This window comes from Lynx rufus, unplaced genomic scaffold (genome assembly GCF_022079265.1).
Source record: "Lynx rufus isolate CCGP_SWC_20201006 ecotype Redwood Valley unplaced genomic scaffold, mLynRuf1.p SCAF_1, whole genome shotgun sequence".
Taxonomy (NCBI): Eukaryota; Metazoa; Chordata; class Mammalia; order Carnivora; family Felidae; genus Lynx; species Lynx rufus.
The window spans coordinates 191150077-191167857 of NW_025814823.1; the positions used below are offsets into that span (position 1 = coordinate 191150077).

At 41.1% G+C, this 17781-nt stretch overlaps 1 protein-coding gene across 1 annotated transcript in view; it reads right to left on the reverse strand.

The window, feature by feature from the left end:
• The window catches only part of SGCD (sarcoglycan delta), a 576378-nt gene that overhangs the window by 124955 nt on the left and 433642 nt on the right, over positions 1 to 17781 (reverse strand). The window contains exons 5-6 of the mRNA XM_047092045.1: positions 16455 to 16542; positions 10635 to 10754 (exon numbers count right to left, since the gene is read on the reverse strand). Of these exons, the coding sequence (XP_046948001.1) occupies positions 10635 to 10754; positions 16455 to 16542 (208 nt within the window). The remainder of the gene's footprint in view (positions 1 to 10634; positions 10755 to 16454; positions 16543 to 17781) is intronic.

A 17781-nucleotide genomic window follows, 5' to 3' on the forward strand; every position in this document is an offset into this window, starting at 1 on the left:
GATGCATATGTGCACATCTCCATAGTGGTCCATGTATATATCATGTTTATCTATATATTTATATAACATATAATATAGGCCACATGACATATACAACAAATGTATACATACATTTGAAATATATATATGTGTGTATTTGTTGCTATAGGTCTGTGATACATGTTAAACGCACAGGCTCTTTATACTAAAATACCGAATTGCACACTTTAAATGGACAAATTGTATGATATGGGAATTATATCTCAACAAAGGTACAAAAACAAACAAAATATAGACTTGAAATCTGATTATCGGGTTTGCATCTAACCTCAGCCATTTAATTTCCACATAACCTTGGGGAACCTGCTTCTGTGCTTGTCAGTCTGTTCGTATGTAAAATGAGCATAACAACAAAACTTATATCACAGGGCTGTCTTGAGAATTGAGTTAACTTGAGTTAAATTGAGTTAACGTGAGTTATCTTGAGATTTGAATGGTATCTGGTATAGGGTAAGCTTTTAATAAATGTTAACTATCATAATTACAGCGGGTCTCTTTTCGTATCTGGGCACTCTGCTCCTTGACCTCCACCCTCTGGCCCTGCTGGAGTTGCAAAACTTTTTCTAAAAGGTCACGCTTCTCCAGGACTTTGTACATGTCACTCCACACTCAGCCTCTTGACCCCCTTTCCTTGACTAACTCCCATTTATTCCTCCAGTCTCCACTGAAACATCATTTCCTTCGGGAAGACTCCCTTACTGGCAAAATTAGGTTAGGATCTCCTAATTTTATGTTTCCATGACGTCGTACTTCCCTCATGATAAGTCACATTCTTCTTGCGTAAATGTTAACAATAGCTGTCTTTCTTGCTTGGCTATGGAATCCAGAAAGGTGGGGGCCCCAGTGCCCTTTGGTCGGCAAAGCAGCAGGCCACAGTAGGTGCTCAATTTGTTGAGTACCCCTGAATTTCTTTTTAAGTGAGAACTGCCTACACTATGGCTTAAATAGTGCCAAGAACCTTCTTGTTGATGTCACTCCCTTTCTTTTCTTTTTTTTTTTTTTTTCTGGACCCATGAAAGTTCTTGCATCACGAATAACTTCCAATTGTCTAAGTATACTTTTCTCTTTGGCTTACAGAATCAAAATCACATCAAATACTTCCATTAACAATTCAGCCACATCCTCTACAGTATGCTGCCAAGAGTGGAGCACTATGGGCAAGTCCTGTTAGCACATAGAGTAGCTAAGTGCCAACTTCCGTATTCTACCTAAGTTCATAAGAAACATTTCCATTGATATTTAAGATTTCACTGGGTGCACTGACAGCCCTATTGGACCATAACCTATTTGAGATTGAGAAACTTCTCTGCTGTGTCCTTACATCCCCGCATTGAGATTTGATTGGCAATAGCTGCACAAATGGTGCTCAAGAGGAACCTGTAGAAGGAACGATAGTAATATGCATCAGTAACAGTGGGCACTTATTATGCACTTAGCGCTGTGCCAGGAACTTTTCATATATTATGTAGGTACTCTGACCACCCTCACTTTACATATGAGCAACCTGAGGCTTTCAGAATTTAGACACTTGTCTGAAGTTGTGGCATTAGACCCAGGAGAGGTATCCAGGCAGTCGGTCTCCAAACCCCATACCCATCCAACCATTCTGCTGTCCTACCCTACTGTCGCAAAGGGAACTCTGGCATTTGCTTCTATCCTGTTCCCTGAGGGATTCTGGACAATTTCTCCCCTCCCTCTCTCCCAATCTCTTTAGTTTAGATTCATCCTCACCACCTTACCCATCATTCCTAGGAAAGACATGGTACAAAAGGGGTTAAGATTAGAAGAGTAGTACAGAGAAAAAGCACAGAGCAAGGTGGGAGGGAAAGCATAAGTTGCTGAGGGAAGTATTTTTAGCACTCTTTTCTCCCACTCAAATAAGCAGAATTAAATTCAAGTCCCTCCAATAAAGGAGAATGAAGTTAATTTCCTTCCCCAGTCTGCACACTGAGAGTTTCTTATTCACATTGTCATCTCATTAAATTCCTAGTGTCACTGTGAAACACCAACATTCTCCTTGGTCTCTGCTGGGAAGAGAGAAAAAAAAATCAACTCAGGTGACTTTTGGTTGAATAAGAATATTCTGCAACAGCGAATATAATTAAGGAGAAAGGCGACAATAAACCTACACTATATGGACAAGCTTTTGACATTGAAGATGTCCTGGCAGAACTTTATCCCCTCATTTGAAAACACTCTGTTCTTGGTATTAACTGCCAAGAAGAAAACTTTGATGATAAAAACAAACCAACAGATGCCTGAAAGCACATTAGCTGTAGCTTGATAGAGAATTTCAAGTCGTGTTGGTTCCGCAGACAAAAAAGCTGAGACGTACCCCTCCCTAAGTGCTGGAATTGGTTCTCTTGAAAGCAGACAAAGAGTGAACCTCATCAACTCTTTAATCAAACTAGAAAGCTGACAAATGTCTCCCAACTGCCTTTCCCCCTCTTCCCACCCCACCACGTGCAAGTGAGGGAGACCACGGCTCAGCAACTGGGAGGTCTGCTAAGGCATTGCTTCTGGGACAGCTGGCAACGTTTACACAGTACAATGAATCCGTCATGCTGATATTAAATCACATCCCTCTTGCCAAATGGAACAGTGTGTGGGGCCCAGCAAATGCTTTTGCATCAGGAATCAACCCCTCAAGCTTGGGGGATGAAGATGCACCTTGAACCGTGGCAGCTCATTGAGGCCTGTGCGCATGGGTGGGTGGGTGCATGAAATGAGGTGGTGGAATCGTCTAGGCTTTTGTTAGTTTTGGGAGAATTACGACAGTTCTACTCCGCAGCATTTCAGATGAAACCCCACTCTTGCTCCTCTATTGTAGAATTGTGCTTTTTCTCATTAAGTATCTCTGGTTTATTAAGGTTGGGGTTGTTCATCCGAGAGACTCTTTTGTACTTGGCTTTCTCACTGCATTATTTATGGGAAATGTATCTTTATGATCAAATACATTAAATAATAAACCAAGTTTGGAATGAGATGCCAGACAACTCTACAAGAAGCAATTCTTTTTAAATAGTTGAATCTCCTGCAGATTATCTCTGATAATGATAACAGAGAGCAGAAAGAGGGCGCTGGCAGGTTCCAGGCTCTTCTGATTTGTTACACAAATGTTCCTATTAGACTGGGGGGCTCTCATCTCTCAAGAATCAATGTATGAATTCATCATCATTTAAGAGGAATTGTGTTCCATTTTTACTATAACATTTCGGCCTCTCTCATGCTTCCTTCCACTCATGGATAAGATATTTCAGAAAGGAAAAGAAACAGACAAAGATGGAGGGCAAAGAAAAAGGGGGAGAGGTTGTTTAGAATCTACACACACCGCCTAAGGAGTGATTTGATCAGAGCCAAATAGCCAACATCACATGGCTGGTAGGTATGGCAGAACCAGTTCATCACATTCTAAAGCATTGGGTTCCTTCTCATGGAGAAAGGCAGAGTAGATAAGGGAAAGCCTAAGAACACGGGATGGGGACTTCAACGTGTGAGGATGTGTCTGTGAGTCACAGATGTGACAAACCAGCCCTGGAGTTTTGTTCATAGGAAGAAATGGGCAAGTGGCTGTTTGGTGATGCTCTGTTTGAAAGGCATCTCTTAGTTCTTCCTCTGGGATGCCCTCCTAAGCCTAAGCACTCCTCTCTGGAGTCCATGTGTTCAGTGTGTATGGATGACTCTCTGGCCCTCTGCAAATGGAACATCTCTTGTGGCCACTGGACACTTGGCCTCTCCTTTAGGTGCTCAAGCATTAAGACCCAGGGCAACTGAAGCTGAACCATTTCTCTCCAATCTCAAACCTACTCCTATCTAGTTCTATTAATGATTCTACAAGTATCTGACAAAGTACCCAACACCAGAGCCATCCCAGACTTCCCTCTCTCGACCCTCCACATGCACTTAGTTACCAAGTGTCATCAGTTTTACTTTAAGAGCTCTTTCCCATTTGTTCTCTCCTCTCTTTCCATCCTGGTTTAGGCCCTTATGAATCCTCAGCAAAAGCATAATAATACTCTCTTAACTTAGCTGCACAATTCTCCCTCCCTCCCATTCTCTATGCAATCAGATTGGTTATCAAATATTGCAATGTTCAAAATCTTTCAATCCATTCTTGCAAAAAAAAAAATATTACTGAGCACTTAATAAGTACCAGGCACTATCCTAGAACCTGAAAAACAAAAGTGCCCTCTGTCATAAAGCTTACATTCTAGTGAGGAAGATATGATATAAATAAACATATTTTTACATAAAATAAACATTTTATCACAACAATGCGTATTGTGATATCTGCCCTGAAGAGGAATAGAGCAAAGATACAGACTAGGAATATGCAAACTTTTTCTGGAAAGTGTCAAATAATAAATATTTTAGGCTTTGTGGGCCACGTGATCTGTCTCAACTACTCAATCCTGCTGTCGGAGTGTGAAAGCGACCATGGATAATACTTAAAACATGAGCACGGCTGTGTTCCAATAAACATTACAAAACCAGGCAGTGCTTTCAGCCTCATTGGCCCAGAGGCTTACTTTGCCAGCTCTTGGTACAGAAAGTGCAAGCAGGAGTGTGCTATTTTTATAAGGTGGCCAAGGAAGACCTTTGAGATGAAGTGGCATTTAAGCCATAAAAGGAGAGAACCTTTATATGTAGACTGGAAAAGAGCATTCTATGTGGAGGGAAGAGTAGACACAAATGCTGGGAGACGAGAGCATGCTTGGTGATGAAGTGAGGAGTGAGGTGACGAAAATCCAGTGAATGTGGAGCTGAGTAAGCAAGAGGATGAGAATTTGTAAAGCATCTTCTGGTGATCTTCACAATTCCTGGGTTCCATGGTCTCAGGCGCAGTTTTCAGAATTTTCCATGGTCATACCTTTGATTACGATAATGAATATTTGTTGTTTCTTGCCCAGCGTCCATTCTCTCTTCTGGACACAACACCCCAGTTTCCCTTTGGACAACTGTCCCCTGTAGCTCATTCTTGGTCATTTCCAACCTCAGCAGTGGCAGTGGAGATATGAATCACGCCTTGCTCACCAGCAAATTCCATCACTGAGGTCATAATGACTAGTCAGGGATGGGCATATGGCCCACACCAATATAGTTAGAGGAAAAACTTAGGCCTTTGTTGGATTTATATTCAGAAGGTAAGCACTATTTCTGCTTTTGAAGACAAAAGCCATGATTCTGTAACAGAGCTGAGAGGTGTTAAGAGAAAGAGAGTGACTGAATTTCAGTTACATTATTTGAGCCACTGAATCTAGCCTCAAGCCAACTACCAATGGACTTTTCCATCACAAGGCAATCAATCTCCCCACCTCACGACCAAGTGAATCCTTATTGAAAAACACATGCTGTTCCATTCACCAAGCAAGCTCTCCCCGTCTGTTTTGATTTGCCAACGTGTACTCAAGACCTAGTTCAAATGCTTCCCCATTTATGAAGCTTTCTAAACTCTCTCTAGCACACCACCCCACTGCACTCTAGCTGGATTCTGGAATTCTAGTCACTCTGTTTCTACCCTTGTAAGCAGCTTGTTTTTGGGATGTGTGTCTCATCTTCCTGAAGAGACAGAGCTCCCTGAGAGAGCAGGGACAGGGACAAGTACACACATCTCTGTATCTCCATGAAGCCAGAAGTCGCAATTTAGAGCTTTAGGTATAGAAGTGGATATATGATAGACACACACACACACACACACACACACACACACACACATCTATTTCATGAAAGACCACCACTAAGAATACTGTACTCCTTTCATCATAATTATCCATTGCCAGGATGCAGTAGAAAGTTTCATCAAAAACTAATTCAAAAGGCTAAATGTATCATCTGATGTCTTCCTAAGGAAAAAAAAAAAGCATCAGACCACATTTAAATTTCTATAAATCTTCTGCTAATTTAAATGGATTTAGAATTAATTAAAAATGTTTTTCAATTGATAATAATGTAACTCAGATAATTAGCATCAAGTAGCATCTAGAGGACATATTTAAAAAAACTAATCTAGAGTACAGACCTAATTAACAATTAGAATAACACTTTATAATTATGCTTTGTTTATAAATGCTAGAATGTCCAATTCATTGTTCAATGAAATTGGTCATTAATGAAAATCAAAATTATTTTTCCCTGGTGTCTCCATGAAGATGCCTCTTAGATGCACTGGCTTTTATGCTGCCTATTTTCTTGGTGCTTTTTAAAGGCCATTCCTGTCCAATATTTAATAACTTTATTCTTTAATTAAAGCTGAACAATACCATACCTTATTGTGCACACTAACTTACACCTTTTTGGTAATTAAGCAGATGCATTTGACTACAAACCTGAATTCTCTCACGTCAAGCCTAAAGAGATAACTGTGCAGTATGGAAAACCCAAGGGTGACAAAGATACCATGACCATATGAAGAGACATAGGGCTGGATACCTTCATGAAAGCAAAGAGACTAGAAAACCAGGGAACTAGGAGACTCCTAGTCTAGGAGAACAACAGCCCCATCAGTGGAATTAGGGAAGTGGGTTCTGGAGAGGCAGGGAGGTTGCTGGAAGACACCTAAGTTCAGCTACAGAAGTGAAACTTCTAGAAAGACCTCTATGCAGAAAAATGCAGGCTAACTGCTGAGAACTTGGATTTAGAATTGAGAAGGCAGTTCAAAGTGAATACTGATTGAGAAGGTCATCTGAAAAGAAGCAAGTGTTGAAGCCATATAGAAGTGTGGGATTTCCCACAGAAATGCAAAAAAAAAGAGGAAAACAAGGACTGGACCTGGAGAGAGTCTATACCTGATGCCAAGTGTGAGTCCAGGCTACTTATACAAGATGAAAGAAGGGTTAGTGAGGGAAGCAGAGAAAAAGTCAGAGAAAAGTCAGAGACCTGGGAGAATGGTGGGAACAGCAGAGTATCCAGAATCCAAAAAGGGAGGAATTGTTGAAAAAGAGTTGCCTGGTTTTCTTTTCTCCTCCTTGTGGTACTAGTATGCTATGGAGCTCAGGGAAGGTACAGACTATTGTGATAGAAGTCACATGTGTAGTGGGAAGACTGCCTGGATTCATATCCTGACTCCCTCAGTTTCTCTCTGTGGAAATTTGGGCAAGTTTTACATTACTCTGTGCCTCAGTTTGCTCGTCTGTACATCAAGGTGATAAGCCAGTGCCCTTCTTGACTCTTTGAAGGTTGTTGTGAGAAGCAAATGTGTTTATTCACGGTGATTTGTTTGGTATTTTGCACAGAGTAAACCCTTAACATGTGTTAGCTATATCCATACTGTGACTTTTCTGGAACAAAGTGATAAAAGCTGAGCCTACACTCAACTGAAAGTTACCAGCAAAGTTGTGGCAAAGTTGAGTGTCTTAGGTCATGGTTCTCAAACTTTGGCATGCATTAGAGCCACCTGGAAGCTTTGCTGGCCCCCAATCCTGAGTTTCTGGTTCAGTAGGTATGGGTGGGGCTTGAGAATTTGCAAGCCTAACAAGTACTCTATAGCTGATGCTCTCCATTCAGGGACCCACACTTTCAGAACCACTGTCTTCATGAGTAGAGGAAAAGACTCTACAAATCTGGGAATCCAGTCCAGGCCTTCAACCTCTTTTAAGTTCAACTTGAGAACACACATGCTAGCAAGATTAGTTTCATGTGCACATGGGTGAAGTGGGCAGTGGAGTACTTCTTAGCTCTTAAAGGCTCTTTCTATTCTGGCCCTTCCTATGTCCAGGAAATCGGCTAGTCCAAACTTAACTGATATATGGATACTTCTGCAAGTTCTCTGCCAATTTCTCTGAGTACTTTCTTTCATGGACAGAGAGGGCTGTGTAAAATTTTAGAATGTGATGGGTCCCCTGAAATCCAAGTGGACCAACTGAAACCATCACCAACATGATGGTTAGCATGTACGGATGGCTTACCATGTGCCACCACTGTGCTATTCACTCTACATACACTTTACCATCCAGTTCTCCCAACTACTGTGACAGTCAAGCATTATCATGCTATGGCACAGAGTAGAAGGATGCCTAGAAAGGTGAAGTGAGATTATAAGGCCTTGGCTGATGAATGACAGAAACCAGGATTATTGGCCAGTGTCAACTACAAAACCTATGCTCTCAGCCACTCATCTAAGTGGTTCTTGCCTTCTCTCTTTTCCTCAGGAAAGATGTGCATCAGCAATTACAATCTGTCTACAATGATACCCTTCTCCCTGCCCCCGTATCTCTTCCTGGATAATTATTCTGTATGAGGCATGGCTTCTAATCCCTTTGTCAAACTATTCAGGGTCCTTTGAGTGTGCTTGAGGAAGTCATTGTCCTAAAAACTGAATAGGTGGGTGTGATTATCCAGAGAAGAATTTAAACAACAAAGTTTCTATATTTAGGAGGCATGATCTTCTTAGGCTTATTCCTTATTATTTTCTACTGCTATTCCTATTCAACTATCAGTAGAAATAACTGATTTATTTACGTATGTTTCTTATTATATTCATTTATCCTTCCATTCTTTATTTTGTTCCACCCTGTTTTAAATTTATTTTTAAGTGTTTATTTATTTTTTAGAGAGAAAGAGACAGAGTATGAGCTGGGAGGGGCAGAAAAAGACAGAGACAGAATCTGAAGCAGGCTCCAGGCTCTGAGCTGTCAGCACAGAGCCTGCCGTGGGGCTTGAACTCAGGAACTGTGAGATCATGACCTGAGCCAAAGTCGGACGCTTAACAAACGGAACCACTCCACTCTCTTTGTTTTGTATATGTGGAAACTAAATGTTAGAGAGAAAAACAGATTTGGGTAGGGTCACTCTAATCCTAAATGTTTGAGCAAGGATTCAAATCCAGCTACGTTAGACTCCACCATGAAATATGCATCTAGATTCAAAGCTCCTGAGAACTTGCTCAGTCTGATGACTCAAAAAGACAAACTTCTCATTAAGCAGAAAATGAAATTGCCTAAACTTCTCGTTCCACACCATATGGCTGAATCCCAGCTGACAGGAAGCTCATTTCTGCAACACACTAAGCTCATTTCACTGAGTAGGTTGATGCGAGATTTGTAGGGTGGTCATTTCCTAATCTTTTAAGCATTGATAGCAACAGTGGTATTTATCATGATGCTTCCTTTCTACATTTTAACATGAAAAAGCAAATGTTCCTGATGATGGAGAGAGACAGATCTTTTCCTAAATTGTTCTCTAAGTAAAATATCAAAAGCATAAGCAATGACAGCAGCAACAACAACAACAAAATATCCACCTGCTTTCAAATGACCAAAAATTACAATAATCTTCTAGTCCTACTTAACTGTAGGGTGGGGAAGGGGAAAGTTCTTAAATGATACCATCACAGAGTTTTGCACAGGAAGGTAAAGCCAAAGTATTTGGACATCTAAAATTATTCTGAATCTTTGAAGATTCAGATTTTAAAGAAGTGAGGTGACTCACAAAGTGCCGAAGAACTAACGGGAGGTACCAAACTCCATTTGTACACAATTATCTTAGCAGGAGATATCATCACTTTTCCCCTGGGCAATTATTTTATAGCTGGTATAGCTAAGTATTCTTTAACAAAAGGAGAGCCAGAAATTTTTGTGTTTGTTTCCTCCACCACCCCCCCAAACTTAGAACTCATGTGGGAAGTGCTATTTCTACAAGTAACAGAGAAAAACATTAATACTAAGGGTTGGCCAAGGTCTTAGAACATATTTATAGGCATTTAGGTATGCTGAGTCTGGAGTCCTTGGGCAAGGAGTTCAACTGGTAGCTTGATCTTAGACCATTTTCTTTACTGTTGGTAAGCGTTTGTGTACTTATCTGAAATTGGGACAAATTTGAGGAGGTAGCAAGGTATAGTGCTTTAAAGTCAAGCATGCTGAATTCAAAATACCTGATTGATAAAACATGAAGTGATTTAATCCTAGGGACAACCTGAGATGGTAGGTGTTCATAGTCCCACTGAGCAGGACAGAAAACTGGCTCGGTGAGGTCAATACCTTGCCCAAAGTCACACAGCTAATTGTTGACAGAGCAGGGACACAAGACAGATTAGCTCCAGCACCAGGACTCTGAAACCACCATATTAGACCATTTCGCTGTAACTACAGAAGACTAATTTGTTGTGTGCTCCAATCCAGTGATTGCAACAGTGGCACCATAGATATTCCTGCAAATGTTTTCACCAATTAATTCTTGGGTCTTTCCGCCAGAACTTCTAATTCAGCATGTCACAGTTGGATCCATGTGACTTTTCAGAAGTTCCCTAGGCAATTCTTAATTTATAACCCAATTTAGGAATCTCCGTATCATGTATGTAGGTCTTGACTGCTTCTACCAAAACTGCCTGAGAGGACAGTATGTGTTCATGCGTATTTGTTGGCATGAACATGTTCCCCCAAATGAAGCTCAGTGTTGGTAGTCATGTCACAAAACCTCCTGACTTGAGAACTTTTCACTGGGGTACCAAATTCTGAGTTTAGGGGGTGGGGGAGTTCATCTACCTTACTTTAAGAGAATCCAGGTAATTGGCCTAAATATCTCTTCAAGGCAACATTTCCCTTTTCCTCTAAAATGTATACATTGGTATCATATCAATTATATGATCAAAGTTTCCTTACCTAAAACTCTTAATCTCTCAGCTCCTACTACCACTTCATCGTTATCTGCAGAAAAGAGCAATTTTCCAGAAACTGTCTTTACTTCAAACTTTTTGCCATAAGCTTCTACGGCTTTTGGACCTAGAATGGGGGGGGGGGGGGAGAGATGGAGAGGAAGAGGGAGAGAGAGAAAGAGAGACATTAGTCTCATTGCATTCAATTACAAAGAGTTTTTCACAGGACACATGCATCTGATGAGGTTGTGTGGGACTTTAATATAAGTGGATTGTTTTTCACGAACCAATCATGAAAATTAGTCTTGTGACTCTGGCCATGTCTTGTCAATTACTTTTAATCATGTGCTCTCAGGCTGATTTTAAAGACCATCGTGTCCCTTCTTCAAACTAATGCTTGAATGAGGTTTCCCTTAGCTAACTACCAAATTACTATCAAATACTTATAGATTTTGGCTTGAAAGTACCAAGGCATAGAAAGTTCACCACCTCTTGAAGTAATCGGAATATCTATGGCCAGCTCTAACTCTTGGAAAGGGTGCCTTTAAATTCAATTGAAGTCTGTCTCAGCCGGTACCCTTAAACCATTGGCTGTATTTGATACCAGACAAGTCTATTTCCTCAGTATATATAGATCATTTCCTGGCAGAAAAGGCCAGAAAATATATTGCAATTAATTACCAGAAAGTTATTGAATCTTTTATGCTACAATTTCACTCAATAAAAAAGAAATTTTAGAGGATTTATCATATGGCAACAAATGCTATCCTTGAAGGGAAGCTATTGTAGTGGCATCTTCTGATGAACCCAAATAGAGGTTTAGACATTTATTAGTAAATCAGAAAACTGCAGAGTTTTGGGTACCATGGAAAAAATAAAACAAACTAATGTGTTAGAATTCCTTAAACAAACAAAAAACCAAACAGAAGTCATTGTAGTTTATCTGAACTAGAGCTAACTGAATATCTCAAGTTCAGGTGGCTCTCAAAAGCTGGTCTGCAGAAATTAATCAGAATAACCTGGGAGGTATAATCATCTTCACAGAACCTCACTCAGATCAAAAAGAATTTATCTTTTGGTCCAGAAATTCATAAAGAAGAAAAATGGAGGAAAGAGTCTAGAAATCTTATATTTTCCCAAAGCTGATCAGGAGATTCTGATAGAGCATTTCTGTTTCAAGTTATTTTCAAGACAGTGTCATTTAATTATAAAAAGCAGTAATGAAAGGGCCCTCAGTGCCTTCCAGGTATAGACCAAAGAGAACAAACATGTAGGTGAACAAGTTGAGTTTATTATTCATTGTTGTGATAGAGAACACACAGCAGGGGCAACCACTCAGGGCATCTCAGTAAGAAAGACCTTACTATAGTATTTGGTTTTATGTTAAGTTATTTTGGGGCTGAATTTAAGGAAGCAAGGCTTTGCTTTGGATAAGGTGCTGACAGGAAGTGGGTGTAATTTTACAATTGGCATGTTAATAAATCTTATCTAGAGGTGGGGAAGATCAGAGCAATGCTAAACCTGGAATGGATAAAAAACAGAAGTCACTGATATTAACCAGGATTGAAGAAGTTCAGTCATTTTGCTGGTTTGGATAGGTGTTTCCATTTTTATCTGTTTTCAGACATGATTAGAGTTGTCTTTGTTTTCTGTTTTGTCTTGATCCTTCATGACCGCTACGTTGCCTTGTCTGGTGCTGATGTTCTGCGAAATGGATTATGTTCAAACAGGAGAACACAAAAGACTGGCTTATATTGCCAGGACTGCTCCTGGACGTCTAGGGGTGTTTTCCTCAACGACAAGACTATCAGACTAAGAATCAGAAGACAAGAATTATGTTCCAACTCTCTCATTTTCTGGTCATGTGACTTGGGGAAAATCCTCTGATCTTTCTGAACCTCATTTTTCTGCATCTGTAGAATTGTACTATCACCATCTCTTCTATTACCTTATAGAAAGATTAAAAGGATCAAATTATACTATATTTATAAAAAGCACTCTGTAGGTGGGAAAGTGCTGCGAAATCATGACTATTGTCATTGTGATCATGACCTGTCACCAAGTTTCTAATACAGTGGTCCCAACACATTGAAAATAATTAATGACAATCACCTCTTAGTGCACTTGCCTCATTCACATAATCCTGCCAATTTGGAAGTGTGATCTCCCACTAGTACATCCACACCAGCCCTCTGACAAAAAGAAGGGCATTGGAAAGGCTCCTGAATGAATAGGAAATGGAAACAGCAGACACAGCAGAGACTTTCTAAATGGCATGGGACCGAGGCATTATCTTCTCCAATGGCCTTCATGCGTAGGTGAAAACAAGTGGCAGCAGAGCTAAGGGCTCTCTCAAGGTCATGAGGTCAGCTAATGGAAGATCTGGGTCTGGAATTGAGCTCTCAGAATTGTTCCATAGAAGAAAAGGGATGTGTGTTTGTCTAGAGAGGAGAAGACAGCTGGAGTCAACACAGGAGGAGCAGTGAGGAGGGGACCTTTTGGAGGATAGGGAGAGGGGGCGTCGAAAGCTACAGACAAGGACCAGAAAACAATCCTGAAAGAACAGGGATGGACAGTGAGGGCTTTTGATTAGGTGATTCTTGGAGGGTGAAGATGCAGGTATCTACTTGGTCATACTGAAGACTCTCTGGTCATACCAGAGGGGGGAGACTGGGTACCAGGAGGTGAAGAAGTGTTAATGAATGAATGAATGACCTTGGGATAGGCATGGGGTGAGCACAGTTTGACACTCTGGATCTAGTCAATGGCAAAATGGGGGTATGACTGGGAGACAAAACTGCTTTGCCTTTGCCTCCATGGATCTGGGCAGTTTCATGAGATATGGCCCTGGAGGAGTTGAGAACACCTGCCTGTTTAAAGCAAGTTTGCTCTGAACTTATGACTGGTTCCTGAAACGTACGAGAGAATGTCCTAAAAACACCGAAACAATCAGATAACTCAAAACACAATTAAGTTATCTTGTTTTTCAGAGCTTCTCAGAACACAAAGGAATTTATCAAGGGCCAGAACCATTTGCACATATAAAGCTCTGTAGTTGGAAGTTCTAGCCAAAACCCCACAGAGCAACTGCTGGCTCAATGGTGCAGATGGCTTGTTCTTTTGTTGATTTTACCTGGGGCTGCCAAATGTCCTGGATGTGGCTAAAATCTTTAAAAACAAAACAAAACAAAACCACCCCCCCCCAAAAAAAAAACAAGGGTCCTGGAGGAAATGAAAATGGGAAATAGGTCTGGAGACTGCTCAGGAGGTCCGTCAGGGAACCCACTCTTCCTCTCTAGGATGGAAAAAAAATCATATTTGAAGCCCGAAACTACTCCAATTAATCTCCCTCGGTGCCGGGTAATATGTGTCAACTACTTCCTTAATGAATCTCCTACACGGGAAGAACTGGAAACCATCGGGACATACCAGCAGTTTCCCAGTCATGCCAATGCTAGGGATCTGGGGGCTGGAAAGGGGCCATCTTGCCTAATCTCCTTTCTCAGCTCCCTTGACACCGAGACTGTTGCCCTCTCTGCGGAAGACTTGCCTACAGCTATCCTCCTTGCAGGCCAGAGGGCTTTCTGTTCAGGCCATTGCTGAGAGGACACTAAATCGGCAGCAGCGTTGGCCAGATGTGCTTTTACGGCCTTGCCTGAGAACTTAACTATCACTTAAAGCACTCTATCATGTGAAAAATTTACCTGAATTTCTAACATTGGAATTTCTTCTGGGCTTTTGAGACCTTCGTGACGTAAGCAGGAGAATTCTTGATCCTCAGGATTGTTTTGGTGAACCTGGCTACTGGGATGAGAGCAGTCATTTGCTCTCGGGTAAGTATAACAGCAAGTATAAGAGGTTTTAGAAGATCCTGTCTCCTGGAACTGCTCTGTGCTTTCTACCATGTGCTTAAATGTAAAAGGAGAAGCCTGAAGGAAAACTTTAGGGGTGAGTGTGCATATGTATACGTACTCAGAATTATATTTAAATACATCTATCATCTTCTCTAGAGATCATCTTGGAAGGCTCCTGCCAGCTGGTGTTACAGTGGCTTTTTGCCCATCTCATTATAACATGAGCTATGTCATGCCTCACCCTGAGAGCTCTGGGTAGGTATCTCAGCTTCCAGGAGGGTCTAATTTGGGCAGGGGAGATGGGAAGACAGAAGACAAGGAAGGAGGGAGAGAGGAGCAAACGGGAGAGAAAAAGGAGAGAGAGAATGGAGAGATGGGGGAGGAAGAAGGAGAGGGAAAGACAGAGACTGAGAGAAATAAGAGAAGAGGGTAGGGGAGGGAAGGGAGGAGGGTGAGGACGATGGAAAGCAAGGGTGGAGGAGAGGAGACAAGGAGGGGGAGAGGATGGGGAGGAAAATAGAGGAATTAGGGGGAAAGCAGGGAAAGGAGAAGGTTAGGAGGGAGAGGGAGGGGAAGAGACACTGACTGAAGAATAGTCATTTGGGCACTTCCAGCTTTATCAAAACAAAATCTCTCAAGTAAACCAAATCTCCCATGGCAAATAAATGGCAAATGATCAACAGGCTAAGTAGGTTCCTTTTGAACAGAGGAATCAGGAACGGGGAGTTTGGATTTATTTCCCTCCTGGAGGCAATTTTCACACATGCTGCTTAAATCATTGCTTACTGAAGCTGTTTATTTAATTATTTAGCATTGTGACTACAGGCCAGATGTTATATAAGCAAGGCCGACAATCCAGTCACACACTGGAACAACATGTTTATGGATTATGGGCTTTGCTGTGCGGCAATCCCTTCCAGCCTTGGTAGATGGTCTAATACACCCACTGGCTGTGAATCTCCAGACATCAGATGCAGTGCTCCTGTGGGGAACAGAGACTCTCTCCCCAGCAAGACTCTGGGCACAAAGCACCTGTTTTCTTGTGGCATGTTTATTAGTGGGGCTCCAGATGTTTTAGTCACAGTTTATGTTTCAGGGCATTTGGGCAACTGGCTTCTCAAAATGTCCATCTGTATACTTCTTTCTCAGCCCCGAAGCCAAACAAATGGCATTTTCTCTCTGGAAGTGTAACAGTGTCATTCAGATACATACCCCTTTTTCCCTTCCACTGGCGGGGTGCATAATGGCTCCTGTTTACTGCAGCCCATAATCTACACTGGGGGCGTTGGTCGTGCCATTCAACACATTACCGTGACCATAAGGCCCACGTTTATCATTATAATCATTATAGTGAATAACCAATCCTTGTTTAAATTTTAGGAATATGCAGCTTAAAGCCCAGTGGGTGCTTTCCACAACTGTTAGGAGCAGATCTGCTATACTGAAAGGAACCTCGCAACCATAATCAATGGCAGTACATCGGCATTTTGCAGTTGGGTCAGGCTCAAAGTCAGCACCTATCACAAACATGGCATGGATTCAAATTAACTTTAAAAATCCCCTTTATACCTCATAAAGTATGTGTGCATGGTTTTTTTTTTTTGTATACTGTGCTCTCAATTAATCCAACACAGCCAGCTTTTCCTCCAGCATTGGAGCAGAGAGCTTTTCTGTTGTTGAGCACCAGATGAAGCAGCTGGCTTATGTTTAGGGGCCATGTTACGTGAAAAAATAGTTTATTGCCCCTCTAAACAAGTATTGTTGGATTTGCATAAGTTAAATGTGTGCATATGATGAGACTCTACCCTCCAGTGGAATCATGCAACACATGCTACCTTCTCTTTCTCCACTCTAAAATGTCTTAGCAGACATTTCTTTCTTTAGTTTATGTGATATTTCATTCAATCTTTGGTTCTAATGTTTTCTGAGTGCTTCGCGTGGACCAGGTACTGCTACGTTCTTTATTGTCTTACCTGTTATCAGCTGAGTTAGCACTTTAGTCTGGTCATTGAGAATGTTCACTGTAACATTTCTGGCTGATTTGAAGTATAGGGCATTACCCTGTAATAAGAAAATAAGAGAAACACATGAAAATGGCAGATTTCTAAATGAAAAACTGTAACCACAACTCTCTAAGGACCTGAACTGGCTTTCACTAAGTTCTAACTGATGTGTATTTATTTGAATACTCCAAGTGTTTAATGATCCCCACATACATAATTAATTGGAATTCATCCAAAATGGATTTCTTCCAAAGAGACCCACAGAGACCAACACATACTTAAAATAGATTTCACTAACACACACACACTCAACTCAGAGATAACCCGGCGATAAAGAGTCCTTTAGATCTTACGACAGGTGTTAGTTACCCTTGGTATACAGAATGATCAGGAATGATCAGTAATCTCCTAATTTCACCCTTTCTCATTTATAATTTCTTCAAAAGAACCATGAAAAATACTTAATGGAGTGCAGAAAACTTGTATAAAATACCTGAGGTCAGCCCCTCTGGCACGTCTCAGCCACTGCTGAGAGAAGCCGGGTACAATTCAGACTGAAATAGTCTCTTTGTGGAGATATTTGCCATATATGTATACCAGACCTAGGAGATGTGGCTTCTCCGAGTAGGCCTCTGCCTCCCATTTCTTGTTCCCAAATTTCTCCTCCTTCAGATATTTTGTGCCTTCATCTAGTTTTCCTTTGTCAAAAAGGGCACCCCAATCCATTTCCACACTGTGGAGGGTATTTCTGAAAATGACTCGAAATAGGGGCTGGCACACTTTTTCTACAAAGGGTCTGATGGTAATATTTTAGGTTTTGTGGGATGTACAGTCTCTGTGGTAACTACTCAACTGGTAACTGCTGTTTTGGTGCAAAACAGCCATAGACAGTACACAAATGGGTATAGCCGTATTCCAGTAACACTTTATTCACGGACAGTGACATTTGAATTCCAAATAATTTTAAATTTAACATGATCTCACTGTGTCATAAAATATTGTTTTTCCTTTTCTCCCCTGATCATTTGAAGATATAAAAAATATTCTTATTTCATTGGCCATAAGTGAACAGGCAGAGGGCCAGATGTGGCCACAGTTTGTCAACCTCTGGCTTAGATGTTCTCTCTTTCCTGGAGTAAACTAAAGCCATAAACTGAAAAATGATTGCTGCCAGAACATGTCAGTATCCAGATAGTTGTTGTTAGAAAAAGGATGTGTGTAGTCATTCTCATTGTTCCAAACCTTTGTTACCACATGGCACTTATCTGCCTGAAAACTCTATAACACCACTATGCAT